Source organism: Bradysia coprophila, unplaced genomic scaffold, assembly GCF_014529535.1.
Source record: "Bradysia coprophila strain Holo2 unplaced genomic scaffold, BU_Bcop_v1 contig_211, whole genome shotgun sequence".
Taxonomy (NCBI): domain Eukaryota; kingdom Metazoa; phylum Arthropoda; class Insecta; order Diptera; family Sciaridae; genus Bradysia; species Bradysia coprophila.
The window spans coordinates 249,591-277,370 of NW_023503474.1; the positions used below are offsets into that span (position 1 = coordinate 249,591).

At 36.6% G+C, this 27,780-nt stretch overlaps 2 protein-coding genes across 5 annotated transcripts; both read right to left on the bottom strand.

Moving 5' to 3' along the window:
• Nucleotides 1-348: 348 nt before the first annotated feature.
• On the bottom strand, nt 349-27,780 carry LOC119075453 (protein anachronism). Of its 4 annotated transcripts, none has more exons than XM_037181894.1 (7): nt 24,704-25,203; nt 10,805-10,929; nt 10,618-10,732; nt 9,533-9,648; nt 9,053-9,285; nt 4,715-4,790; nt 349-4,648 (listed from the first exon to the last, which is right to left on the bottom strand). In XM_037181894.1, the coding sequence occupies exons 1-7, from the start codon at nt 24,955-24,957 to the stop codon at nt 4,635-4,637; spliced, it is 933 nt and encodes a 310-aa protein (XP_037037789.1). In that variant the 5' UTR covers nt 24,958-25,203; the 3' UTR covers nt 349-4,634. The 4 variants fall into 4 exon arrangements, with proteins under 4 accessions (XP_037037789.1, XP_037037786.1, XP_037037788.1 ...); XM_037181891.1 differs by having other exon boundaries at nt 9,049-9,285; nt 24,704-25,195; XM_037181893.1 differs by lacking the exon at nt 24,704-25,203 and adding an exon at nt 26,883-27,780 and having other exon boundaries at nt 4,225-4,648.
• Nucleotides 4,809-5,977, bottom strand: LOC119075454 (probable pre-mRNA-splicing factor ATP-dependent RNA helicase DEAH5). Its single transcript, XM_037181895.1, has one exon. The coding sequence runs from the start codon at nt 5,401-5,403 to the stop codon at nt 4,924-4,926; it is 480 nt and encodes a 159-aa protein (XP_037037790.1). The 5' UTR covers nt 5,404-5,977; the 3' UTR covers nt 4,809-4,923.

Below are 27,780 nucleotides of genomic sequence, written 5' to 3' on the forward strand. Positions count from 1 at the left end.
AATTCCAAACTAAGTATACTCACTTCATGAGTCAAGCACACCGATGTACAGCTAAGTAACGACAATGACAAGACATATACTGATTAACAAACGACGGATTAACCTTTTGCAGATGGCTATGTCATCTGTTAACACCAGCGGAAGTAAGCAGCTCCGCTATCATTTATTTTCATAAACGTGTTGACCATAACAATAACGCCTAGCACGACTTAGTAGACAAAACAACATCTTAGGCCGAAAACACACGAGCAATTTTGCATTAACGGGATCGACAATTACGTTTCGTCTTGAAAAGTAAAAGACCAAAAAAATGATATTTTGTTGAAAAGAAGCAAAAACAATTTTTTTATTTACCAAATTTATTCTCTAAAACTTACACTTACAGCGACCTATTACATTTTGTCTCGTCATAAAAACTAGTATATAAGGAACATGTAAACATTAACTTAAATAAGATGATTCTGATCCATTAAAAAAAAAACGAAAAGAAAATCAAATTCCAAGACAAAAAGAAAATTTTTCCTTAAATTTAAATCTTAACTCGTACACAAAACTACAAAATTAGAGTGGCGAATATAATAGAAATTGCGCGTGAAAATGAATGTTGCTATCAGCAGAGCAACAAAAATTTTGAATTCAAAAAAATTCTGGATTTGTACTTCGGTTCATAAGACATACATGCCAGAAACGGGGGAGCGCTTGTCATTTTCTGTTCATTTTATATTGTTTAAATCGTTAGTTGAAATAAAAGGCAAATAAATAATTAAGTGCGACGATGTGCCACATTTGTCGGTCGGAAATAATTGTAAAATGTCTGGAGTGGAGGAGCATTGGAATCCTGTGGTTGAAAAACCGGAAATTTATTTCACGTAATTTGAATCATCAGGACAGAGGTCTCGGTGCTATTCGATATTATGAATAAGGAAGTTTTTGCATATACTGACGATAATGAAATGCTGTATACCACCGCACCGTAAAACATTCAATTTTAGTCCCTGATGAAGGAAACTGTTTGTTTCCGAAAGCTCGGAATTATAAAATAAATAATATTTCACAAGAACCACGTAATCCAATTATTACAATGAATAAAAAAAATCCGTTCGGAAACATCGATTCGCCCGGATTCGCCACAACATTTTCGAAAACATAAACAAAGTGGCAGTTCGAATGAGAAAAGTTCTATTTTCTCCACACGCGAGAGGAAGTGCTGCAGTTTTCTCACTAGAAATTTCATTCGACCAGTTGTCAAGAATACGCAATTTTCTAAAGGCCTTTTAAGCGGAAAAAACAAGGCAAAAACAGCACGTGCGTATGAAAAATAAGATTTCTACGTAGAGATGAGCGGGCTACCAGGTAAAAAAGACCCGGTCCGAAGCCGACCCGATTTATATTTATTGGGCTTTTGGGTTCTCCGGTTTCAAAAATGTAATTCGGATTGGGTCAAGTATCAGCTTCATCGGGTTTCGGGTTTCGAAAATTTAATTCGGGCTGGGTTTCGAAAATCCTCGTCCCGCTCGATGAGATAATTTTCGTTCGGTGAAATTTCAATATTTTTAAGATCGAGATTCAGGTCGCGTGTTTTTTGTTAAGTGACAACAGTCAAAGTTAACTATCCATCTTACTCGTCTACCCAAATCTACGACAAGGGTAGTATTGTTAAAACTGTCAAAAATTGAATGTTGACGAATAATTCCTCTAATAAACACGACGTCTTAACGAAGGGAAAGTTTTTTTTTTCTTGCATCTTCGTTCACTTTTCACAAAAGAACCTTATAAAATAGAGGAGTCGATTGAAATTCAATTAAGCTCGGGCATCGAAAACGTGTTTCGCCCAAAATTTACTTTGTTCTTTGATTTCTTAACGAAACAATAACGAAGAGAATTTTGATGGACGCACTGGTGTATCGACAGTATGCTGAAAACAGACGGAGAATCTGTTTCGATCAAATTTATTGTTCTTATGTCACTTTTGACACTTAACGAAATTCTCAACGCTTCGTCGTGACTTTCGGTGTTTATTATTTTGACGAAGCGAAAAAATGTTAGCAACGAAACTTTGTCAATCGAAAATAATTTTTGCTCCAAACTGCTGGCGAATGTGGCACATGTTTGCCTACCTAACAAGCAAAATTATTTTGTTTCTATAGACAGACAAATATAATTAAAAAGATTTAAAACGAAAATGACAAATTCTTTCACGCTTGTGTATAGGAACAACTGCATACGCATCTTCAAGTTATTTGACAATAGATTGCTCATCCTTAAATTATATTTGTGTAAAATATAAATTCTAAAACTAGAAACTAAAAACCAAAATAGTTGCAAAAAAACCATAAAAATAAATAATTGTTCAAAATATTTACAAAATTTTATTTACAAATCGATCGAATGGTCAGAGAGAAACACTTTCCTTTTTTGCGTCTAAATTATGTGCTCACGGGCCCATGTTTTCCATGCACAAGAGATTGTTATCTCTGAAAAAATGACGTCACTTTAGGATCATGCAATAATCACGTCAACATTTTTCAGTGCTACCAGTAAATTTAAACCATTGATAATTCGACAAAACTTTGTTCTATGCAGTCCGATGTGTGTCCTATCCAATGATTAGGGGGTAGAACACACATTTGACTTCATAACATCAATATTTGGTGAGTTGTTGATTTAAATTTGCTGGCAGCACTGAAAAATATTGACGTCATTATTGTCGAACAGGCGTGCCGTCATTTTCCAGTAAAAAATTGATCTCTCGTCAATTGAAAATGTCGCTCCATTAACACAAAGTAGTTATCCACCGATTCAACGCTCTGGAAACCAAGCACCAGAACACATTCGTCTAAATGCTCCTTATTTTGTAAAGAAAGTCGGAGAACAGTGGTATTATTGAACCAATATTAACGCCTCAATTTATATGAGAAATTCTGAGTACTGCGTCCAGCACTCCAGCAGGCCCCTTGTTTAAATTCTGTTCTGGTTCTTGGTTTGCAGCGCGTAGGCTGAATTCATCTCGTGTTTATTGAAAATTTTATTTCGGAAAAATTGCTTCAATTACGTATGCGAACAGACGTTTCCCCGACAGTTTTCGTGGGAAAATTTCTTAAAATATTGAGTCGATTGCAAACCCATGTTTCAGTCCGGGTAAAGGTCACGGTACGAAACCTATGTATAAAATTTGAAGTTCATTTGACATCGGACTTGCTTGGACCTGGAGCATAGCACTAAGCCAAGCACGAGAACAGAGAGTACTCAAAATTTCCGTTAAAAAATCTCTTCTAGTGCTTGATTCAGTGATATTGATCTAAAGTCAGGTTAAACCTAAAGTTGACATGTAGCCTAAGCTATGATCCTAAGCTAGTGGTACAATTTCTGATATATGAAGGTGCGCCCTCATTCTTTGTCTTTCCCGTGGTACGTTTGATGTTAATCGGTTAATCGGAACTTTCAGCGTTCCGAAATCTTTCGGAGATAATTAAGAGAACCAAAGAAAACTTCTAGAAAAGCGGCAGACTGTTGAAAGTCCTGCTAAAATATTGTGCACATCAGGTGTCGAAAAAGGATTCTGTTAAGCTCCAGTGGCGCGAATTTTCAAACATTTAGCACATTTTTGATGCGAGAAAGGCTTGCAGGCATTTTCCGCGGCTCAATTAATTTGAAATCATTTCCGATTACGGTCTCGGGATATTAGGAACAGAGAGATGTCTGTGCTTCACAGAGATAACAGATGTCATGAGAATGACAGATGGGATTGCCTCCATTTTGTATGCCATTCTCTGTCAATAACTAACCCAGGGGCAAAACTTCCATTTTCTCGGAGCTGTCATAAGCAGCATCGGACTGGCCGTTGTGGACCGAAGGGTTGTTTGCTTTTATACATTTATACATGCAGTAGGGCCACCAAAAATATATTTTGAGAGAGATCGTAAGGCGGAACGAAAGTCGCATTTGATTGCGCGATAATTCGTGATTGTCATTAAATTCGTCACATTTATTTAGTTCACTTTTAATACATTTACCGATTAATAAAAAAATTCAAAATAATTTTCACTCGTCTCTCTGACTCACTCTTAGTAAAACATAAAAAAAAACTTAAGTGGAAACTCCCCCCTCCTCTCGCCTCATCATAAATCTAACAGTGTATTCGTCTACACTAAAACGGTGCATCATAGTCACACCGAAACATTAATTTCTGCTAAAACTTACACTTACGATTCTTTCCCCGTTTTCTCTTATAACTTAACGCTCAGGAAAATGGAATTGTTTCTTACTAACGAAAAAAAAATTAGAAAACGAAAAAACCGAAGAAGAAAAAGAGAAATGAAAACTAAACGAAATGGAATAAAAACCAAAAAAAAACCGTAAAAATTATCATTCAGCCAGTTCGTCGTTATTGTGATGCCGATGCTGTTCTCTATTTTGCGAATGACGTTGTCGATGCTGTAACTGTTGTTCCGATACATATTGAAAGTTTCTGCGTTCCGGTTCGTCGGCAACGAAACCATCAGCGCCGATACGCTGATAATTGCTGTTGTCGAATCGATTCAAATTTTTGCGATGCTGATGACGATGATGATGGCTATGGGTGTGACGATGGATCGGTATGGGTTCATTTGTTTCACTTCGGCTGTATCTGATATCTAATCGTGGATTGCTGTGGAAGATAGGAGGGTTTTTTTGTTTAAATGTGAACTGGGTGTCGTCGCATTTTCGGGCTTACTTGGGCAACGAGCTATGTCCATCACTATTCCGAATGTCATCGTCCCGATAGAAACTCCATGGGATTGCTGCTGTTGCTGTAATGGTAATTGGGAATTGAATTTTCTCTGCTGATGTTATGTGAGATTTTAGTGTTAAAGCAATCGAAAACAAAAAACAATTATAAGAACATCAAACACACAACAACAACGACAACAACATTAAAGGGAATTAGGAAGAGACTTGGGAGTCTCTAGCTGTAGAGAGTCTAATCACATATTTTAACACTAAGCAACTACAGAGTCGTAAATTCCTGTAATGTGAAGAAGTAGTCTTCACGCCTCGAGTTTTCACCTCTACAGAGTCTTCACCTCTAGAATCTTCACCTCTAGAATCTTCACCTCTAGAATCTTCACCTCTAGAGTCTTCAACTCTAGAATCTTCACCTCTAGAGTCTTCACCTCTAGAGTATTCACCTCTAGAGTCTTCACGTCTAGAGTCTTCACCTCTAGAGTCTTCACGTCTAGAGTCTTCACCTCTAGAGTCTTCACGTCTAGAGTCTTCACCTCTAGAGTCTTCACCTCTAGAGTCTTCACGTCTGGAGTCTTCACCTCTAGAGTCTTTACCTCTAGAGTATTCACGTCTAGAGTCTTCACCTCTAGAGTCTTCACGTCTACAGTTTTCAGAATCGGTTACTAACTCGCAACTCATTAACTTAAACGTCGTTTACTCGAGAATCTCTTATTGCAGAGTTTTAAATCTCAGAGTCATTAAATTTGTGCTTCAGATCTTCAAAGTTTTCTTTTCTGAGTATTTTTCTTCGGAGATTTCATTCATCATGCTTGTCTGTTAGAATTTCTAGTTATTTCAATGAACACAGCATGCAGTACTGTAATTAAATTTTCATGTTGGCTACCTATGACCATAACGCGCTACAAAATTAGGATGTCATACCAAACTGGGCTTCTTGGATAATGAGAGCGTATACGTGAGGGACAAAGCACCGTATCGTATTTGTGTCTTTGCTTTTAAAGAGCTTTCGAGAGCTTTAAGCTTCTTTTTTATTTCTTTCGAAAGCTCTCCAAAACACACAGACAATGCGATACGGCGTTTTGACTTAACACTCAGGGCAGTTGCAGTTGTCTTAGTAGTAACAGACTGGGTCTTTCCAAACCCATTTTCGAAATCGAGTTGATTCAGAGCTAACGTGACTATTACGAAAAACATTTGCCATGGTCGAAAGCACTCGAGCAATTTTGTGTTGCTGAGACCGACAATTGTGATGCGTTTTGGCAATTCTCAAGCATTTAGCGCAGAGCTTAGACTTCATTTCAACTAACGAAAAAAGCACTTCGTTTTCTCTCTGTTTACACTTTAGACAATAGAAAAGAGGCGTGACTTAGCTAAACGGAGGCAAAACGGAGTGGTTTTTTGTAAGTAGAAATCAAGCCGAAGACCATGTCAGGAACATATCAATTTAGTCCTCGATCCCTTAGATGTCAAAAATAGCCGCTACCGTCAAAAATGAATGTTAAGACGACTAGTGTTCGCAATGAAATGTGTTTGTAAATTGAAGTAGCAAGAGCCAAGAGTCCACATTTATCGATATTTACGTTGAAAATGCAGCAGATATTGCGAGCAAAAACTTCATTTCGCCGTAACATGTAGTGAGAGAAGATGGTTCGAACAGTTAGCACAGTTGAGGCTGCGGACCACAATTGTGTTATAACGAACTGGAACACTATATTAGGATCGACAGAGGGAAAATGAACTTTTTTGTAATCAATTTACGACGAAAAAAAACGTTCATTTCCTATACACCACAAAGTGTACTACGGTCTGGGAACCCTACGTACTGCTGACGCAAATGGAATGCACAAAATGTTTTATCTACAATTTCAACTTGGAGTACACCACACTCACTCACACACGTGCGCGGGCTGTGCATACGATGTGGATGAGTGAAATAAGCGGTTTATTCATTTCGCACCACGGACGGTGTGTGTGCATCGGACAATTGAAATGCGTTTTTAATTTAGTGCATCGGTACAATTTTTTGTTCTTTCTTTTATAGCCGCGCAACAAGTAGTCGCGTCGTCTATTTAATTTATTTTAATTTAACACAGTCGCTGACTTGACAAATTCTTTTGATGGAAATAAACGACGATGAACGAAACAACGTTTATTTCTGTTGTTTTATTCCATTTTAATTATAAATAAAAAGGGAAAAAAAGAATTTATTAATTTTATGTAATTCAATTCTTTGTGTATTATAATATGAGCTACTATACGCTACAACCAGGCTTGTGGGAAAATACAAAGAACTGCTCACATGGCACGCTTTGCCAAGTGAATGAAATTTATTTATTTTCTTCGTCGTCGTTGATTTTGTGAGTAAACTTTTTTTTTATTTTTGTCATTTGTCGCAAGTAATTTAATATTTAATCCACAACAGAAAGTTAATGAACTTCGTTTTTAAAACAATTTTTTACCTTACGGATGCAGTAAACACCTTACGGAATTAGCAAAACATGAAACATGAATTCCAGTAAAATATTAGAAATATTTCCAGAGAAAAACGAAAAGGAAGACAGAGAGAGGAAAAAAAAAACGATTTGGATCAAATTGCAATTAAAAAGAAGATTGTCTTCTGCTCTGACCGAGGTCATCTCTTAATTGAATTTGCTGCAATTTTGTTCCGTCTCTTCACTTTTCCGTTGATTTGATTTTTACACGAAGATAATCTTAACGTACGTAACTGAGCATTTCGCATTTATGTAATTTCGTTACACCGGTGCCGGACGGTAAAATCGGCTAAGTGGAATGTTGCTTGAGTACAATAATACCCATATCCGAAAGTACCGTTCAGCATGTGTTTGACGAAATTACGTAAATACAAAATTACGTAAATACGAAATTACGTAAATACGAAATTACGTAAATACGAAATTACGTAAATATGAAATTACGTAAATACGAAATTACATAAATACGAAATTACGTAAATACGAAATTACGTAAATACGAAATTACGTAAATACGAAATTACGTAAATACGAAATGTCCATTTACGTTCGAAATTCAACGCCCAGCTAAGATTAAGATTGAAGTAGGGTGGACAAATTGGAGAACTGATAGATCTAAGAGTAATTCGAAATGAGATTTCCAATTGATTCGACAAAATGAAAGAAATAAAATTCCCCTCGCTCCAGCTATGTTTTGTCATTGTACAGTAGCGATGAAATGTTTAATTTATTTGACTTTTCTTTGATGAAAAAGATCTCAATTTTAGCTGGTTGCCTTAAGACTTTTATTGGATTTTTTCAGATAAATAAGTCAAATAACGGCGAGACTTGTTTCACTCGTGAAATTAATGGAAATAAAAGTTATCTCAAATTACGTGATGATTCATATCTGTGTAGGAGTACTACGAGTAAACATTAACGCCAAAATGATCTCCCTAAAGTATACAAATCACCGATGGTTATGCGAATTCTAAAAACCACACGGAACTCAAGTTTCAGAGGTTCTGTAGCACTCACGAATTCAATAGAGCTTTTCCACAGCACTGCTCCTAGTTAACATGAATATAGAAAATATACGGAGGCTGACGAAATCACAGTACGCACTGCGCTTTGTTGGGAATAATACCGACTTTTGACTGAAAAGCACTTGCTTGCTGTCACTATAGGTGATAGAGTAAAGTTGTCATTTTAAGTCAAAATCACGTCATCTCGTATTGTGTATGTACTTCGGAGAACTTTCAAGAGCTTTAAGCTTTTCTTTGAATCGCATTTATGTCTTTGCTTTTAAAGAGCTTTCGATAGCTTTCAGATTTCTTTCCAGTTCACCAAAATATTCCACAATTTTCAATGGAATCCAAAAGCAAATCAAAGCTTTCGAAAGCTCTCAAAAGCACACAAGCAATGGGATACGGTGTTTTGGACTACAAAATGAGTTCAAAGCTTTCAAAAGCTCTTTAATAGCGAAGACACCCATGCGATACGTTATTTTGATATAACAAAGTCTTCCGTTCTTAATTGGACTATAAACTCAGTCTTTGATTGAATACTGATGGAACTTTGGATTTTTATTGGCTTAAGCAAAAATTTCGCATTTTGATGTTTAGAATACGCCAATCCAATCCCAATACTACCCGGCCTAGCCTAATTTCGCTTCTCAATATGTTTTTTTTTACTTCAAATCACCTGCACCTTAACAATTATCGTAAACGGTTCGAGTTGCTACGCCCCCAAACTCGGGAACGCCAACTCTAACTAATTTTTCATAATTTTTGGATTTTTGCGCCGATTAATTTGGTTAGATCAAAATACAAGCAGGACACCGCACACTTACATGCCTGACAATCTGTTGGTTCGAAGTACAGTCCCGCTTTCAACGGATTCTGATCCTGATCTTCCACATCAATGGTAAGCACCGGATCATTTATGGTTTGACCGCCACGACTGCTGGTATTGGCGCGGTACGCCTTCTCCCAATGACGAATCACCTGGCGAACATCGATCTCGATCCAACCGTTATTGTTTTTCGGTGTGGTGAAGCTGGTGCAGACTCGTTTCTTTGATTTCATTTCTTGGAAAGAGAAAAGAATTTGCTTTTAGATCATTTTGTTGCCGTGTTCAAATGGTTGGGATTTTGTTTTTTGGTAAAAAAAAACCTTAAAAGTAAAATGCAGCACGCCAAACTCCACAAAAATCAAATCAAAAATCCAAAAGAAAAAGTGAAATGCACACACGGCAAACCAATTTGACTTAATCGGCATTAGAGTTCGTACCTCGTCTACTATTAGCTCTTCTACTACTAGCGGTTCTATTATTACCTCCTTTGATGCTACGTTTCACGAATACGGATACGGTAACCCGAATTATTTCAACTGGTTCATCGCAACGTGTCGGCGTTGTTCGTTCGGAATGATCCGGATCCTTTTGCTTTAGCCTGTAAAGTTGTAATGTTTGTAAGTAAATCTGTGGATAACTATGGCGCTGTTTGTGATTATTTCTGCCGGTGAAAGAGGTCTGCAGGAAGAAGGAAGCGACGAACATTTTTTGGAATGACACGTCACGTCAAAAAAAACTACTTTGGATTCAAATTCTTGTCCATTGAGAGAGAGGAGAGGCAATTCAGTGCAATGATGGTTTGCGTGATGAAAGAGATTAGAAAACATGGCCCTCAGATTAGAGAAGTTGTGACACTGTCGGAGTTGTTGGAGCCGATGAACATACGGTCGGTACGGTCTTGTTGAGCTTGAGGATTTTTTGTGACGAGAATATGGATGTGGCGTCAACGGTGAAATCAAGTGATCAGCTAGCAGATACGTGAAATGGATGCGGAGTGATGAAGGTGAGTAAACTGTTCATAAGCCCAGTCCTCTTTAAATATGAAACATTTTCGACTGGCTTAACGAAGGTGTTTAATAGGTAGGCTCATGGAATAGAGAGAGAAAGAGAGAGGACGTCAGTACAAGAGACTGTTTGACGAGGTTGAAGTTTTGTTTAAAATTACCTAACGATTTCGTTGGCAAGTGCTTGGAAATCTGTACAAAATTTCTATTTCTGAAAGCTTTGTAATAGTATCATGGACAGCAGACTTAGTTGCACTAAATAACCTTTGGTCAGAGACAAATTTCTGAGAATTTTGATTCTGAAAATTCGGAAAATTTCCGAAAAATTCTAAAAAAGCTCCGAAAAGCTTCGATGAAATTTTTTAGAAACTTTTCGGGATTTTGTCAGATTTTTTCCGAATTTTCAGGATAAAAATTCCAAATAACAAGCCCTGGACTTCGTGTCTGAACTATGCAACCATGGCGTAGACATAAGAATGGGACAGGAAACATGTCAATTAAGTGATGGACACACAATATTGAAGAGAAGTTAACGGAAGAAAAATTGGGCAAAGATAACTCACCTTAATTTCGCATTGTGCAAATAAGTGTTCGGCTCCAATTTGGCCAATAAATGCGTTGAAAAATATAATTTCGCTGTATTATCTGCCAGCCATGACGTTTCATTGTTCATAGAACCTAAGCAATTCAATTATTTGAAGTAGAAAATATTCTATCTCGTAAGACAAATAACGTGTGCGCTGAACTTACAAACAGGATAGAAGGCCACATTGTGAATGGTATTTGACGACTGATCGTCAGCTAAGTCATGCGTGCCATTGTTTTGTCTGTCTACTGATGACATGATCTTTTGTTTAAAGATTTCGATGAATTGCCTGTAATTGAGAAAGAAAAAATAAATTAGAAAAATTTTCACTGAAAAGCAGCACAAATCAGAGGTAAAATTGGAAACTAGGGAAATGCATAATTTAATCCTGTCAGATTCATTCGTGCCCACGATAAAAATGTTGAATTTCTATAAAGATCCGCCTCTACCCACCAAAGTATATAAGCCAACGAAGGTAATGTAAATCTAGAAAAACATACGGAACCCAAGTTTCGGGTGAATACGAGTGCAGCGAGTACAGAATTTCTACAGTTTCGCCAGAAACCCACCTCCCATCTGTATATGACCTTCACATTTCAGTGTTGCCATAAAGCTTTAAAATCATTGATAAGTATGGATTTTTGGAGTGTCAAATGTTTGACCGACCCACGTAAATAACCTTCGAAAATTTAACTTCTCTTTCATACGTTTCGCGCCCCTTCATTTGTTATATGTTCCAGTTCCCCGTTTTATGGACGTAACAGAAGGAAAGACAAACCAAAAGATACGTTTTGAGCTAGAACAGTGTCTGTCAACACTGAATTGACGACGTCATTTATGGACGTCCGCAGATGTATTCTGGGGTTACATCTAGTATTCAGAAGAACCTTTATACACCTTTTATCCATCCAATTCAAGCCCGAAGAGGCTGACGACAGTTTACACATATGAATTGGCTAATTCACAGAATTTCTGGCTTCAATTTTTGCAATCTATTACCGATACCATACACCATTCGTGAAGGTCACCTTATTGAAATTCCGCCGACTGTTATTAATCAGTCAGTTTATTTTCACGAACCTCTGGTTACATTGTCTTCATTTCCCATTGCATTATGTCTAATTAAGCTGCAAGTACGAATGCAATTGGATTGCAAATCAAAGAAATTAAATTCTTTCATCGGCGAGACTGTGCAGATCTCTTTGGTGAAGTTTTCTGAATAGTCCCCAAACGCATTTCCATTTTTATTATTTTGACATTTATATAATGCAACCAGAGAACCGTCGCTTCGTCGTCGCGCAGAATAACAGAGACAAAAAAAAAAACAAATAAACAAATGAGGAATGCTTAATTGCATCAGATTTGTTTTAATATGTTTCCAACATAGACATAATAACGATAACCTTGACAATGAAAATGAAATTGAATGTTTGTCGTATTATAGTTATATGCATACATGGTATATGGCTATGGCATACACAAATGGAGTTATAAGCCGATGGATGGTATATACTATACATTACTATACGGCCGTCGTGCACTTTGTGTCTTCTTTTATTTCTGGACACTGCATTTTGAATCAATTGATATCAAGTAAATCAAGCTGGGACCTTAAGTATATTCATAAATGATTGCTGCTGCGATGTGAACAACTATTTACGGGTTGCAGTTATACCGAAGCGATAAATAAACCGAGGTAATGGTGTAAGAAGGTAGCGTTAACAACGCAAATTTCTTCGTTGGTCCCAATGCCTTCTTTGGATCCACTGCAGCCGCTTCACAAAAGAAAAATTTAAGAGGTAATGGAAACGGGACCGTTGTCGGTGCAGCAGGTATCTGGAGAGATTTGAATTCAAATAAGTCACCACTACCTATCGACAGAACTAACTGTTCTCTAAATACTTGCTACACCAATAACTGCACTGCATTTTCTTTTGTTAATCGGCTGCAGCGGAACTACAGACGACATTGTGACCAACGGATGCGTATTTTAAACTGGAAACATCGAAACCTATACAACACACAACGCCACCATTTGTGTACAAAATCTGTGTTGCTATTCCTACATCTGAGGAATACCGTCGAGATGAACGTGACGACGTGATCGATTTTGAATTTTAGCAACAGTTTTGAGCTACGGAACTAAAATCGGAAAAGAGGAACTGCATGAGAAATGAAGATCGGGAATCAAGAAAATGGATCTAAAAACGAAATGTAATCGGTATTGAGAACTGAAGAAATTTAGTTTAGGTTCCAAAAGCATGTAAAATCCATTACATAGCTAGGGATATAAGTTGAAAAGTCTCGTTTTCATGTGTTTATTGACCTCGGCTTCGCCTCGGATCAACAAAATTCACACGAAAACTCTACTTTTCAACTTTTTATCCCTTGTTATGTAAATAACTATTACATGACAAAGGATTAACAGTTGAAAAGAAGAGTTTCGTGTTTCCGAGTCTATCATTTTGATGGAGAGTTATGAAGTGGATTTTACGTGCTTTTGAAACCGAAAATTTTTTTCTTGTTTTCTCAAGTTGTGTCATTAGTCCTTTTCGACCCAAGGGAAAACAAAAGCATGTAATAGTTATTTATCTACCAAGGTAGGTATGAAGGCATACCTACCGTGGTAGATACAACGTTTTTCGCAATTTCGGGCCATAATCACCTTTCCAATGCAAAATATTACCAAAATTTCTACCAAACATTCACATGCAAACATGAATTCATTTGAACGATCAAGCAACCTGCACTATATACACATTGCAATGTGATGTATAGAGACGCGCTAAATAAAATCAAGTAGTCAATGCTTAGTATGTACGCTTCAACAATACGTTCTGTATAATTGTGTGACTTTGTAGCCGAATGGCTATGGTCGTTGCTTGGTGTTTGGAAGAATTTTGGTGTTGGATGTTCAAATCCTGGTCTGTGCAAAGTTTTTATTTATAAAATTTAGTCTTTCTTAAAGGTACTAAGCTATGTAGCGTGCGAAAAAAATGTGAAAAAGCCCAAGTGCGAAAAAATAATCAAAAACGCACTGTGAAATAAATACCTTCAAAACGACATTAAATGGATGCATGGAAAGGTGATGATGATGGACCGGAATTGCGAAATAGTATTTTGCATAACAAGGGGCGAAAGTAAAAAAAAATCAAACGTGTGAAGTTTGCAGCCCGCGCCGCAGGCAAGGGCGGCAATCACACGATTTGAATTTTTTTACTTTTGCCCCGAGTGATGCATACTATTTTTCATGTGTCGGGCCGAAAATGAGGGAGTTTCGAGATTTTTCTCGGGTTTTCGACCCCTTACATGAAAATACCGTACAATAGTTATTTGTGTATCTGTTTTGGCCGATTGTTTTTAGGCAATTTCGCGAGTTGTAGCCCGAAATACACTAATAACTATTGTTTGTCTAGTATTACTACAAGCAAAACGTTGAAAAAAGGTTTTTTTCCTAACTCGTCATTTAAGAAAAACGCTGTTCCTAACGCATGCTAAAAGTCTCGCCTCCGGTTCGAATCTCTCATTCGCCAAAAAAGTAGAAAAAAGAACTTTTTAAGTCGGCTCGTGCTGCCAACCTCTCATTCTCTAAAAAAAATCCTTGCGATAATTTTCATATTCACAAGGCTTCGCAAGTTAAATACCTTACGTAATTGTTTGGAGATTGTTGTTTTTTCACAAGGGATTATAAGCCCTCGCCTTCGGCTCTGACGACAAACCTCCCTCTAGACAAAATAAAAATCTCCAAACAAGGACGCAATGTATCGTGAAAGAAACTAAAACAAAAACAAAATCCCAGAAGAAGTCCGTCTATATTACCCTACAACCCACAACAACGCACGGTCCAATCTTGCTAGCCATAATTGAATGAATGAAAATATGATGAAGAAAAAAAAAGATAATTTTACTCATTCGCGCGTCTGTGTCTGGATAATCAGACATCATCATTATAAAGTTATGTCACAATCACTTGGTATATTAAATTGAATAGTCACACGTTGCAATATATTGTTGGTTGTATCCCAGCAGCACCGCGATGGATTATGCTAGCTGTTGTATATATTTATACAAAACGCACACACGAAACAAAAAGGTAAATAAAAACCATTTTATACCGTCTGCGATTCTGCGATAAAATTATTGTTTATATGGAGGCCAGAGAGTGTGTGTATAGTGAAATTAAATAAGAACACCCTTGGACTGTGCATAATGTATTATATTATATGAAACAGTAAATTGCTTCCTTGCTTTAAACGATGCTCATCGACGATGAAATGAGAAGAAGAAGAAGCAGAAAAACGTTAAGAAGATGGTAAAATAAATAGGTAATTTACACAGGGGTCGTACTACTCCTTATTTTCCTGATTTTCCTTATTTTTGAAAAAACCACCTTATTCCTCCTTATTTTTGAAAAAGTTCCTTTTTTTTCCTTATTTTTCAATAATTTTGACGAGAAAACTACATTTTTGGATAACAGATAATAAAAAAAAATCGCTGCGCGGCAGAATACTGAGCAATAGGGTCATCGTAAATCTTCACCCGATCTCCTACTGCTAGTAAACAAACCATAGAAATGTAGTTCCTTGTTGTCGATTTTACTGAAGAAAAATATCCACGTGGATTACAGTAATTTTGCTACCTTCCCACTCAATGGGAAGAGCGGTGTTGAAGAAGGGGAGGGAGGGTAGAATTGAAGGTAACGGACGAATGTTTGGAAAGAATTGCCTCTGTCTCACGCTAAAAAGCGCGGTCATACTAAGTCAGTTAAAGCATCGACTTTACAAAAAGTCAGTCTAAGAAACAATCTAACGACAATAGAGCACAGTGGGGGAGGGGGTCCCAAAGTTTCAAAATTTTGGTGGACGCCACTTGTGTGCGACCTGTTGGAGGCTTGAAAAGGTCAATGGATTCTACCTGTTCCAAGTCATCTATGGGAAGAATCATTATTTTATTATTTCACTGATGTACTAAGAGGGAAACTTTCCCAACAAACTATTTGGTGGTAGATCACACAAAAAAACAAGACCTACATAAACTTAAATTCATTTGATCAAATTATTGTGTTGTTTACAAATTTGATATAATTCTGACCTCAAATCTCTACTTCACCTAAAAGAAAATTAAGGAATGTAGCATATTGAGAAATGTACAGTTTTATCCTGAGGTTCAAAACACGACCTACAACCAATGGAATGTTGTAAAGAGCCATAGTCTTATTTTGTGGGTTGTGTGGATTATTTGTATTAATATTTACACGTAAATATTCACAGTCCACAAAATAAACAATTGACATGGTATAAGAAAGTAGCGGTAAGCTAAGGTTAATAATTTCAAATTAACTTTTACTATTAAACCATGGTAATTCATAGGCCGCGTTCAGGAACGAAAAATTCTTCACTGAGTGAACATTCGTTTCGTTGAGTTAACGCTGTCAAGTTTAACTTTGAGGTTAGATTTCTCACGATGTACTTTGGTCGTGAAAGTTTACCCAGATGTCATGAACGTTTCGTTTCTGAACGTGGCCCATTGCGTTTAAGTGGATTTAAGTGGATTAAATTAGTGTAAAATCGTTGAATATGGGTATGGGAATTTTTGAAAAACTTCGTAATTTTTGATTATGAGCCTAAAAAAGCGTGCAGGGGGTGTGCGTATAAAAAATCATCAAGATTTTTACCCAAAAATTTACTTCCAAGCTCCTTATTTTCTCCTTAATTTCAACCGAAAAATTCCTTATTTTCTCCTTATTTTTTTAAAAAACCTCCTTATTTCCTTAATAAGGCACGCCATTTTTGAGTGCGAGGTCTGATTTACATCATAATCACCTTCTAATGCATGTTCATCTCGTTGTAGTTTGTTTTTTACTTCACAGAAGAAAAAAAAACTCCGAGATGGTTACAGGTACACACACTTTAATGAACCTCTTCTGCGAGCACATTCTTTTCTATTTTTAACATTAAAATGCAAACATTCATCATCACACAGCAAAAATGCATAATAATATCCAGACGACATGTTAACTTGTCACAGAGTGTTACCTCTATTTATGCATGTTATCTTTTAATGTCTAAGAGTCTAGCCAACCTTTTTATGTTCGCGCACAATAAAATAATAAAAGAAAAAGATTGCGAAAAAGAAATTTTTCTTTTTTTTGGTCTGGTGTTCAGCGCAAAACCCGTCTCGGAATTATATCTTAAGTAGGCGTACAGTCTCGAACGGCCAGATAACAAAAAAGAGTCTTTGCAAAATGAATTTCTTAATTCTAACGTTTAAATTCCATAGATTTTCTTTCCATTTTTTCCCATGTCTACTTATAGACTCAAGTCGTCTTCCATTCATTTTCGAACACAAGAGTCCAACACGAGAGTGCGACATATGCATTTGATGTCACACACGAGTCTATACTATGATAATGTGTATATAGCCACAAAATATGTGTTATGCTTGGGTAGGTACTTTTGTTTTTGTTTTGTCTCGATGCTGTCTCGAAACACACCCATCCGAATCTGAAACATCTTGTTGCTGGCTGCCGGCCGGTTACTGCTGTTTGAAGCAGAATTACACGAAGAGGGGAAAACCGCTAGTGCAATTTGTGGGACAGGTCAATGGATTCATATTTGGGAGTCGGATCGTCGGAAGGAATTTGATGACTAACTTTAGCTACACATAGCGACGCGAAGGAGACCTAATTGAAATTTGTGTTTTGTTCTTCTATCAAGTTTGAGAATATAACAAAAGAAAATTTTTGAATTAGGCCTGTTCCGCGTCGCTACAGGGAACTTTAGCTCAAATGTAACAGATTTGTGTATGATTCTATTACATTTCTAGTACATTTCGTCATAAAATTACTAATTTCCGTGTTCAGAGACCTATTTTGTGGTGAGCTTACTTCACTGCTATAACATCTCATGGATGTTTACCAGAGTGAAGTTATTTTACAAGAAAATATTTAGAACGCGTAGAATGAAGTCATCATGTGGCGCCTCTACAGGCCAACGACGTTCTCCTATATACGGATAGTTTCAATGATAGTACATCATACTATGATGGTCTTGCAGAGTTTACCACTGTCAACAAGCAACATTGATACAATGGTCGGGCCAGTAAAAATGTCTGGCCTCTATCTGAATTCATCGATTGATAATGCAGATTACTTGTAATTGGGCGGTCGCCTGTAAGTGTATCTATAAATAAATGAATAAATTTATCTTAGATTGTTGACGGAAGTACTTTGATCAGACGTTGACAAATCAGACGTTGACGTTTTGAAAAGAATTAGAAAACCAAACCAAACTAGTAGACTCTGTCTTTGTCTTACCGAGAGGATTTAATTTTGAATTAACGACATAGCCGCAAAGACTGCAAATACTGCCGTACCACCCAAGCAAAGCTACTTGTGTTAGGACTGTTGAATGTCTAGATTTGCTAGAACTTGAATTTTTTGCAATTTACCAGCCTTGAATTTCTGGATGCTTTCATTCACATTTATTGGGAAATTGGTTTTCAAATCGAAAGAAATTGCTGTCAAATTGAATTGGCGAATTTATTAGACTAACTTTCAGTCCAGTGCTTTTCCCCTCGACCTACAAGTGTATTTTGTGTCGTCCAAAATGTTAGTCACTTATGTACAGCGTTAAGTACATTTATCCAGTTGCTGTGCACCATAATTACAGTTAGTCGAGCACAATAATAAAAAATAAAAAAATAAGGAAAATCACGCATGTTCAAAGGTAGTTTACGGCTTGCAGATAAAACCACTAATTTTGTGTGCGCGTAAATCAATTTAAATGGGAAAGCAGCACTCGCGCTCATTTCATTAAGTGGAAATTTCCATGAAAATAAAGATCGCCAGACCGATAATTTTGCATTGACGAAATTCTCACTGCTTGTGTGCTCTTCGTTGCAACTTATTTTTCGTCGGAGTGTGATAACCGTTCCGCAATAGATTTCAACAAGTTTTCGATGTTTCTACAGTGAACGACAGTAAAATTTAGACAAGCATTTGCGTCAGCTGTTTTTCTGCTGGTCCACTCATGCAAACATAACTGCTCAGCTCATACATCTTTATACGGGGTTTTACCACTACCATGTTACTCTTTCACCCGTATAAAGACTTTTTTTTTGTATGAATGGATCATCAGAAATAAGTTCATGTCTAAATTTCACTGACGTCAACTGTGCGGATTTCGGTAACCTTTCTGTTCTTCCTTGCATGAAAAGAGTGGTAGGCAGATTTTTGCTTTAAAATCACAGTCGACAAAGTGCGAGATCGATGTAACAACATGAAAACGTTCGTTAACTGTCAGTCAGTTCTTAGCGTTGTGGCTACGATAAGAGTTGACCCGTCACACCTAACCGGTCCGTATTTCTTCTCCTAAAAAATGTGAATAGACGTAAAACCTAGTTGTACATACAATTAATGTCGCCGGTTACACACAGCCATAAAATTCTACGACGGACGGCTGCCTACTGTGTAAGAACTAAAACTTGAATTTTAATTGGTCTAGCCAATGACACTGGAGGAATTTTCTAAAAATGTGTTTTTCCATTCTCAATTTATCGGCTTTACAGTCTACACAGCCCATAAAAATGCAGTCCATTAAAATTAAGAGTTTATCTAACGTTCGTTGAACTACTTTGATTCGACAGCCCGATTCTAAATTGTAAATTCAAATTTTATTCGAATTAGAATTTTGTTTTAAAAATGACGAAACTGGTTACAATTGCATTCCAAAACTGAAATTTATAGTCATGATCATGCCGTTAAAGGTTTTTTTTTCTCTCTTTATTTAATTCAAACTGAAATCCATGTTCGATCGACCTACAAAAAGTTCATTTATACCAGCGCTACTAGACATTGGCCAGACGAAAATATCGTAGTCTTTCATGAAAAGATTCAATTTTCTATTTATGGTTATGAGCGTTGTATGAACATATAACCAATTTACACAATCATCACAGTGCATTCATTCAGTTGAACGTTGTGTTTCGGTGTTGATAAAATTCAACATAATATGAGAAGAACGCGCTTGAACGTTGAATGTTTTCAGCTTCACATAAGACTTTCGATAGATTGTGGATTTTGAAGAGATTTTAGTGGAATCCATTTGTTCAATTTCAGTTGAGTTTTTTATTCCCTTGATTGGGATTTGAATGTGGAACAAAGTCTATATCTAACTGGGTCGTTACACATTTTAAGATAAAGTCAAAACTCCATGGCAAGTATGTTCAAACTGGAAAGACAAGGCTCTACAAATTTAACTCCATATTCTTGTGATACGTTTTGATCTTTATACTAGAGCTAGCTTTAGATTATGAGCAGGGCTCCAACTTTATGAACAAGATGTACGAAAAATGAAGCTTTTATATTTTTTCTAAGCTACAACACCTGCAGGGCTAAAACTCTCGAAGAGCTAAGACTCCTGCAGAGCTAAAATTACTGCAGAGCTAAAACTCTTGCAGGGCTAAAATTCCTGCAGAGCTAACATTTTACAGAAACTTAAGCAGAGCTTAATTAATGCGGAGCTAAAACTCTTGCAGGGCTAAAACTCCTGCAGTGCTAAAATTCCTGCAGAGCTAAGACTCTTGCAGGGCTAAAACTCCTGCAGTGCTAAAATTCCTGCAGAGCTAAAACTCTTGCAGGGCTAAAATTCCTGCAGAGCTAACATTTTACAGAAACTTAAGCAGAGCTAAAATTAATGCGGAGCTAAAACTCTTGCAGGGCTAAAACTCCTGCAGATCTAAAACTCTTGCAGGGCTAAAATTCCTGCAGAGCTAACATTTTACAGAAACTTAAGCAGAGCTAAAATTACTGCAGAGCTAACATTTTACAGAAACTTAAGCAGAGCTAAAATTAATGCGGAGCTAAAACTCTTGCAGGGCTAAAACTCCTGCAGTGCTAAAATTTCTGCAGAGCTAGGACTCCTGCAGTGCTAAAATTCCTGCAGAGCTAAAATTATACAGAAACTTAAGCAGAGCTAAAATTCTTGCAGAGTTAAAGCTCGTGTAGAACTAAAACTCCTGCATAACTTCTGCACAACTAAAACTCCTGCAGATCTAAAATTCATGAAGAACTGAATCTCCTGCAAGACATCTTGCAGAGCTAAGTCTCATGTAGAGCTAAAACTCAAGCAGAAGTAAAACTCTAAACTCCTCAAAAGCTAAACTCTTGCATAGCAACAGATCCTGCAGAGGAACAACGTACATAGAGACTACAGTTTATTAGGACTGGCGATTCGAGCCAATAAACCTGCAGAGCAGAGTGACGACATTTAGGACCAGAATTGCCAGTTGGTGAGAACGTTCTGAGAATTAAGGCGAGGTACAAGACCCTGAAGATTTCTACAGCAACGATCTACCGTTAATCCTTGCATTTATCTTTGCATCGCATTTAGCGATACAACTTTGAGGCAGTCAACTGTGAGCTCTCAGTTGCAGAGTGCTACACGTGTTCATGAAAATGCAATTTCATTTTAAACTGTCGTCGTATGTAGAATGCCTCGCCTCATATATATTATTACCACCAGTCTCTCTCGTTGGTATGTGCCACAATTATCTAAAAATAATAATTTTTGTCCATTCGGTAAATTTTAAGCAACATTGTAGCCAGCAAACCGAGCACTTTTTGAACGAAACGGCAATAAAAATATCGAAATAATAAATTGAAAACCGCGTAAAATTCAACATATTTTGCACCAAAAACACATAACGTCCATTCCGAAAATGTAATAAAATTTCGCGGTCCATTCAATTATTTTACCATTAAAATGCCCCATTTCGAAATATAAATCAAATTCAGTCGGTCGGTTACGCATTTTTTTGGTTGCTTTTGCTTTCTTCTTATTCATCGTTTTGGCATATACTCAAACAACGACGTGAAGACGAAAAGGTAATCATAAAAAAGAAGAGGCAAAAAAAATTGCTGCTCGTAATACCAGTAGTTGCGACTTAATAATTTTTTAATTTGGAGCCCTCTGCGCGCGTACGTACATACATCTCTCGAAACGCAAAACGTGCACCACAGAATTGGATTTTCATTTTCGATCACACTTTATATTATGGCTACATAACTGGAGGCCAGAATCGAAAAAGGGAATCATTAAAAATGTATAACGACTCGTTAAAAGGAGAGGTGAGGTATAATAAATGCACACACAGAACATATGTACGTATATCTCCAGACGTGTGGAGACACCAGACGCAATAAAGAATTAGAGGAGGTTTTTTTTGGTCTTCGTCTTTGTTGTTGGTGGTTCTGTTGTGGTAAACAAGACGAACACCGAAAATTCAGGTGCACTTTTGGTCTTGACTCTCATTATAATTATGCTCATGTGAAGTCATGTTTCGCATTCAACAAAAACAAACCAACAACAACCAACGAAACACATTAACGTCGACGCAAAAAAAAAGAGAATGAGCATGAGCATGCACGAGAGACGATTTGGCGACAGTAAATTATTAACTGCCAAAAAAAGAATTGCAAATTTTCTTAAGACCAGAATAAATACGAGAAGAAAATTTGGCGATAATTTTTAATTTCAGATTTTATGTTGCACGAGTATAGAGAAACGGGTATACAAGAAGATGAAGAAGAAAAAACTTAAAATAGAGCGTGTGCGATTTTGAGAAAAAAGTTTCATATTTCAATAAAAAGAAGATTTACCATGAAAACCATTGAAAAAAATATTTAATTTTTTTAATAGGAATTATTGAAAAATATTGTTGCCATCCCGATGCCATCCCACTTATTAGAATCTTAGTAAGAATCCAATTAGAATGAATTAGAATGGTTCGGATATCCTTTTATTTTTATTCAAATTACAGCTTTTAAAGTGCGATATAAAATCAAGCAAACATTTTTCAGATATTCTGTTTACACTTTTGTTCTACAGAATAATAATCTACATCAATTAAAAATAAATTATTTATACTGCACACGGTCTATTTTGAGAGAAGAAAAATTTCCGAACGAAACAAAACGTCGTGAATGTTAAAGTCCGGATGTTTAATAATTTCAGAAATATTAGAGAGGACCGGAAAAATCATCTGTCTTGTCTGTCAATGAGATGAGCACCTTAAAGACATTGTCATCGATGATTTACGCAACGATTCGGAAAGTGTAAATTGGTTTTTTTGTTTCTATGCCATTAACAATGGTCGTGTACGAACACGAGTTGGGCGATATATACGTGCGTTTTGTCAGGCGATGAGAAGGCAGTAACTAATTTGATTTTAGTAAAAAACATTAGTAGATTGAAATGACTAATGACGACAAACGAGTGGTAAATCAATAACACGTCACGTTTAACGTAAGTTTCGGGTAAAGGTGAAAATTACACGTCGTTAAATTCGGTTTAAATCTTCAGATCAAGTAGATAGTCGCGTCATTAGTTAGCTGAACTTGAAAAGTCGGGCAGCTGATTGTTTAATTAACTTTTCGCCTATAAAAAAAATCGTAACCTGCGAGCAGTGCAGCAAATAACTGAACCCAAAACCGTAAGAAAATCGGTTTCATAATAGGGCAAGGGCAGACATATTGTTCTCCAAGATTTCTCCAGCATCTTTTAGTTAAAGTTGTCGAATGTCGAACATATTAGTCTGATTTATCTTTTAGAAACGGTTTAATCTCTTACTTCATTTGTTGTGAGTATCGCGTAATTTTCCATACCTGATCTAGTACTTCTTTCGATTTAGCATACGTTTTGGAAGATAAGAGCAACCTAGCTAGAGATCATCATTAATTGTAGATGTTGTCTGCTCAACAACAGATGTTTAGTCGTCGACTTTTACCGGTTACACAGTGCTTCGCTTAACCAATTCTTTAAGAATTTTCTCAGTTGTGAATGAATTCGATTGAATTCGCAGACAAAAGTGGGAGTTTAAATTTCCTTTCCTATTCAAGCACTTCATTTTTCCACAAGAGTTTTATAGTCAATTTCAATTGTCTAGTCTTTCTTGTAGAATATCAAAAAGAAGTCTAAAAAATTAAGGAATTTTAGCGAATTTAGCTTCGTTAAAATGGGCCCTGGCCTGTGGTGAATATCTACAAAGGAAACCAGAGCACAATCGGTTACTTTTTCCAACTATCCAAATTTTACTGAAATTGCGAATTTCACGCGACTTGAGTTTGATTAAATTTTGTTTCAATTACAGCGATACCGAGTAAGAATCAATGATGCAAGGAAAAGATAATTGTAAACGTCAATGTAGAACTGTTGGGTGAACTCTGACAGCAAATTCATTCTGAGTTTTGTGACGTAAAACGAACTGAAAACGGTTGGAATATTTTGGTTACAGACAACTCTAAGACACACGATAATAGACAAACACATTTTAGTGCTTGTAACTATCCCAAAAAAAGTGATAAGAAGGTAGAGTGATTTGGAAGGATCTGTTCTTCGGAATGAGATTGAATTTAAGAAAAGCTTTAAACATCCGGCTAAAGATTCTTGCGTCGGTTGGGAGACAATTACGTTGTCTGTAAGTGGTACTTCGCTTAGAAACGAAAACTGTTCAATAAATGACGGGCAGGTAAATCAATTCTCTCATATTTTGCTCTTGATATTGTTCACTTTTCGTTAAATGTTAGAAAATGTGCCTAAGATACCCGTTTCATTTATCACACAAAGACCGAAATAAAATTCGGAAAATTTCTGTTTGTGTCTAACTGCAAATGAATAGTCAGATTCCGGTCTTGCCACAATCGAGTTCCACAAATTTTAGAATTTTCCACATTCGGTATGCCGCGAACATTTACTCAGTCAATTGATTTTGATCTTTTAGAAACGTTCAGCCATAATATGCTATAGACAGCGACGGCAGACATAAGCGATGTGCTCAAGTTGAACGTTCTTTCATATTAGAAAACGTTTAACAAAATGAAGTACAAGATTTGACCGTTTAAACTGTAACTCCAACTGCATCGAACAATGTCTTAGAGTTCGATCACTGGTTTACGAAAGTCGTCAGTCCCTTGATTTAATATCGTTTGAGTAGATGGAAACTACTCAGTCACTTTTTTCACTTGAATCAAACATTCCAAATCAATTTAAAAACGATAAACTTACCGCCTAGACCCGTCATCTTCATCAGCATCGGATTCATTTATTCGATTCAATCGTCGCTCAACATCTTCCCTGCTAATATTGAACTGATTGAAAATCGCTGACGTATTGAAATTGTTCATATCGATAACAGTCGAAACGATTTCATCATTATGCACGGTCTGACCATCGTTGATCGACGGTGCTCCTTGAGCGAATGAATTGAACAGAAAAAAGGCAACGGTTGCACTTAGCACAATTTTGATTAGGTCGAACATTTTTCTCTTTTAATTTAAAAATTCGAAGTTTCTTGGACGCACTTAGTGTTCGTACTTATCAAGCACTTATCAACTGATGCTACGACAAAATTTCACACAAAATTTAATCGAACAAAAAACAAATTGTGTTCCGATAAAATGTAGAAAAAAAAATTCAAAAAAGTTTTTCTCTCTCTAGAGTTGGTCAGCCACCAATGTGTTTTAATACCACACTGAATCTGAATAGTGTTTTTTTAGTGATTTTTCGTGTGGTGTTGACTAGCCGGCAAATTGAAATATGATTGCGCGACGAGAACATAATACTTTTTGAATAAGATTTCGGTTCCCATTTTTTTTATATTTTATTTTCATTTGTTTGTCTCTCTTTCTCTGATAAAATGCATGTTCGGTTCGTTTTTTTCGTTTGTTTGTTTGTTTTGGTTTGGTTTGCTACATCCATACCACTCAATGTGTAGAGTTATGTGCAATACTCGGCGTATTTTTCTTTTCGGTTCAGTTTTCGTTTTTAATGAAAATGACGGTTGACCAATGCCTGGTGACCACTTTCAGACTCAAGTGTGTGGTTTTTTCGAAAATGAAAAATATTTGTCTGAGTCAAGTCTCCGGTTACACATTTCGAAATGATCAACGAACTTTGCGAAATGTCTTCTACGTGCAATTATATGAAGGGCTTTAGGGCTTTGATGGGCTTTAGTTCGCTTTCTAGCTAGAGAATATTATATCTGATTTTGAAGGACACTCGTACATGCTTGGATCCTACAGAGAAATTGATTCACTTTGATGTTTGACTAATCAAGCTCGGCCGGGAAGAAATGAATCGGTAAATTGTAAACAAAAGAAGACATCTTCCCAATTCGAGCTTGTTAAGTTGCTGTTAAAGTAAATTGTACCGACAAATCAAAAAGACCTTTCAATGGAATTCAATTTCCAACGAAATTTTTCGAACTTCGGTAACTCCTCGTTCTCTGAAGGAAATCGAAGGAATTTTCCAAAATTTTCCGATTTTGCATGAAATCTGACAATTAATAAAAAGTTCACGTTGGTCCAGCTGTATTTTAATGTCGGATATATGGTATCGATACCAGCCGAATCGATGGACTGGCAATATTAAAAATTGTTTGATTCATCATTCACAGAGACAAAAAAAAATCGGAAATGTTCTGTTTGTGCCGCCATCTAACTACAAATGATTAGTCAGAAAGTCTTGCCGGTCTTGACAAAACTTAACACAATCGAGTTCCATAAATTTTAAAATCTTTCACATTCGGTTTGTCGCGAACATTACCTCAAACAATTGATTTGAGTCTCTTAGAAATGGTCAGCCAATGATAACGACAGAGGACATAAGCGAGCGTTCTTTCACATGAGAAAATGAAGTACAAGATTTTGTATCTACATAAACACTAGTCGACTGTTTAAACACTAGCCCATAACCTGAACCCAATAGGGGAAAATCATTTTCTTTTCAACAGACTTCAGTTGCTCTATTTTGTCGTAGCCCCGAAATGAATTATTTTTTTCGTTAAACGAATTGAGGCCGAAGAAACACGTGCAATTTTGCTTCGATGGGATCGACAGTTATGCTGCGTTTTCCATTGTTTAGCTTGTGGTGAATGTCTGAATACAATGGGAAACGGAGCTTAATTGTCGAATTCCGCCTTACTCTTCGAACATCGAAAAGGAGTCACCTTTCTGTAGCTCTTCGAAAATTACGGTAAAATGTGAAAGAACATCGGCGGAGCACATCAAAAAAATGGAAAAAGACCGAATTCGTTTGCGTCACTACCATTCATCGTGACAATTTTTTTTGGCTATACACAAGAATCACCCTCACTTTACAACAAATGACAAACTAGAGCACTCAACAGGTCAGCATAAAAATGTCGAATTAAATAACGAGACAATACAAAAAAAAAATCACTCACCCCCTCTCCGCCGAATCCTTGTTCCCATCGCTATTATCATTCACCTGCGCTTCCATTTCGTCCACATTCCGATGCGAATTCGTCTGATCTTGCTTGTTGATGCGTCGCATAACTTCTTCCATGCTGATGTTAAACTGATTGAACAATTTCGAACTATCGGAACTGTTCATATCGACAACGGTCGAAACGACCCGGTCATCATGGCTGTTCGAATCGAACGTAAACAATTCGGTCTCATTGCTGGTCGGATCGATAACGTGTGATATTACGCGATCATCGTCGTCGGCCGTTTGGGGTGCACCGAAAATTATGGTCGATTTGATTAGCAGCAAAATTAAAATGTGGCACGGCTTTGGGCACAACATTTTTTGTTGTTGTTTATTTTTTCTTCTTTTCGGATTCAATTTGTTTTGTCAGCTTTTTCGCTGTATTTGGTCCGTTTGTCGTTTCAATAATTCAATAATTTGAAACTTTCTTCTTAGGATACGCGTTGTGGTTACGTAAAAATTCACTTCAATTGTTCTGATTGCACACAATAGAAAATGCACTCGTTGGAGACAATTACAAAAAAAATAATTCTAAAATCTCATTCCAAAAATCCTTTCATCTTATTAACTATTCGACCGGTAATCGAGTTCAGATTACGATTAAAATCATTTAAAATTAAATCGAAAATAAAAAACCGCGCTTGCCAACCGATTTGATTTTATTCCAACGCAAGAAAAATCTCAAAATTTTACCCAACTCTTTTTCACTGTTTCACCGACAAACTTTTTTTTTTAAATAAAATATAAAAAAGAAAGATTAGCAGATGACAACTTTGGATATGGAGGAATATAATGAAAATATGTGTGTCTCTCGTGTGGTGACTATGAGCCGGCAAAGTATGAAATGATTT

What these genes read in the sequence shown, in the direction of transcription:
- LOC119075454 (XM_037181895.1), bottom strand. Translation starts at nt 5,403, where the DNA reads ATGAGTTGCGAGTTAGTAACCGATTCTGAAAACTGTAGACGTGAAGAC.
- LOC119075453 (XM_037181890.1), bottom strand. Translation starts at nt 27,247, where the DNA reads ATGTTGTGCCCAAAGCCGTGCCACATTTTAATTTTGCTGCTAATCAAA. An exon ending in GAAACGTAGCATCAAAGGAG is followed by an intron (nt 9,286 to 9,532) that starts GTAATAATAGAA and finishes TCTCTTTCCAAG; the next exon opens with AAATGAAATCAAAGAAACGA. An exon ending in GGACATAGCTCGTTGCCCAA is followed by an intron (nt 4,649 to 4,714) that starts GTAAGCCCGAAA and finishes TATCTTCCACAG; the next exon opens with CAATCCACGATTAGATATCA.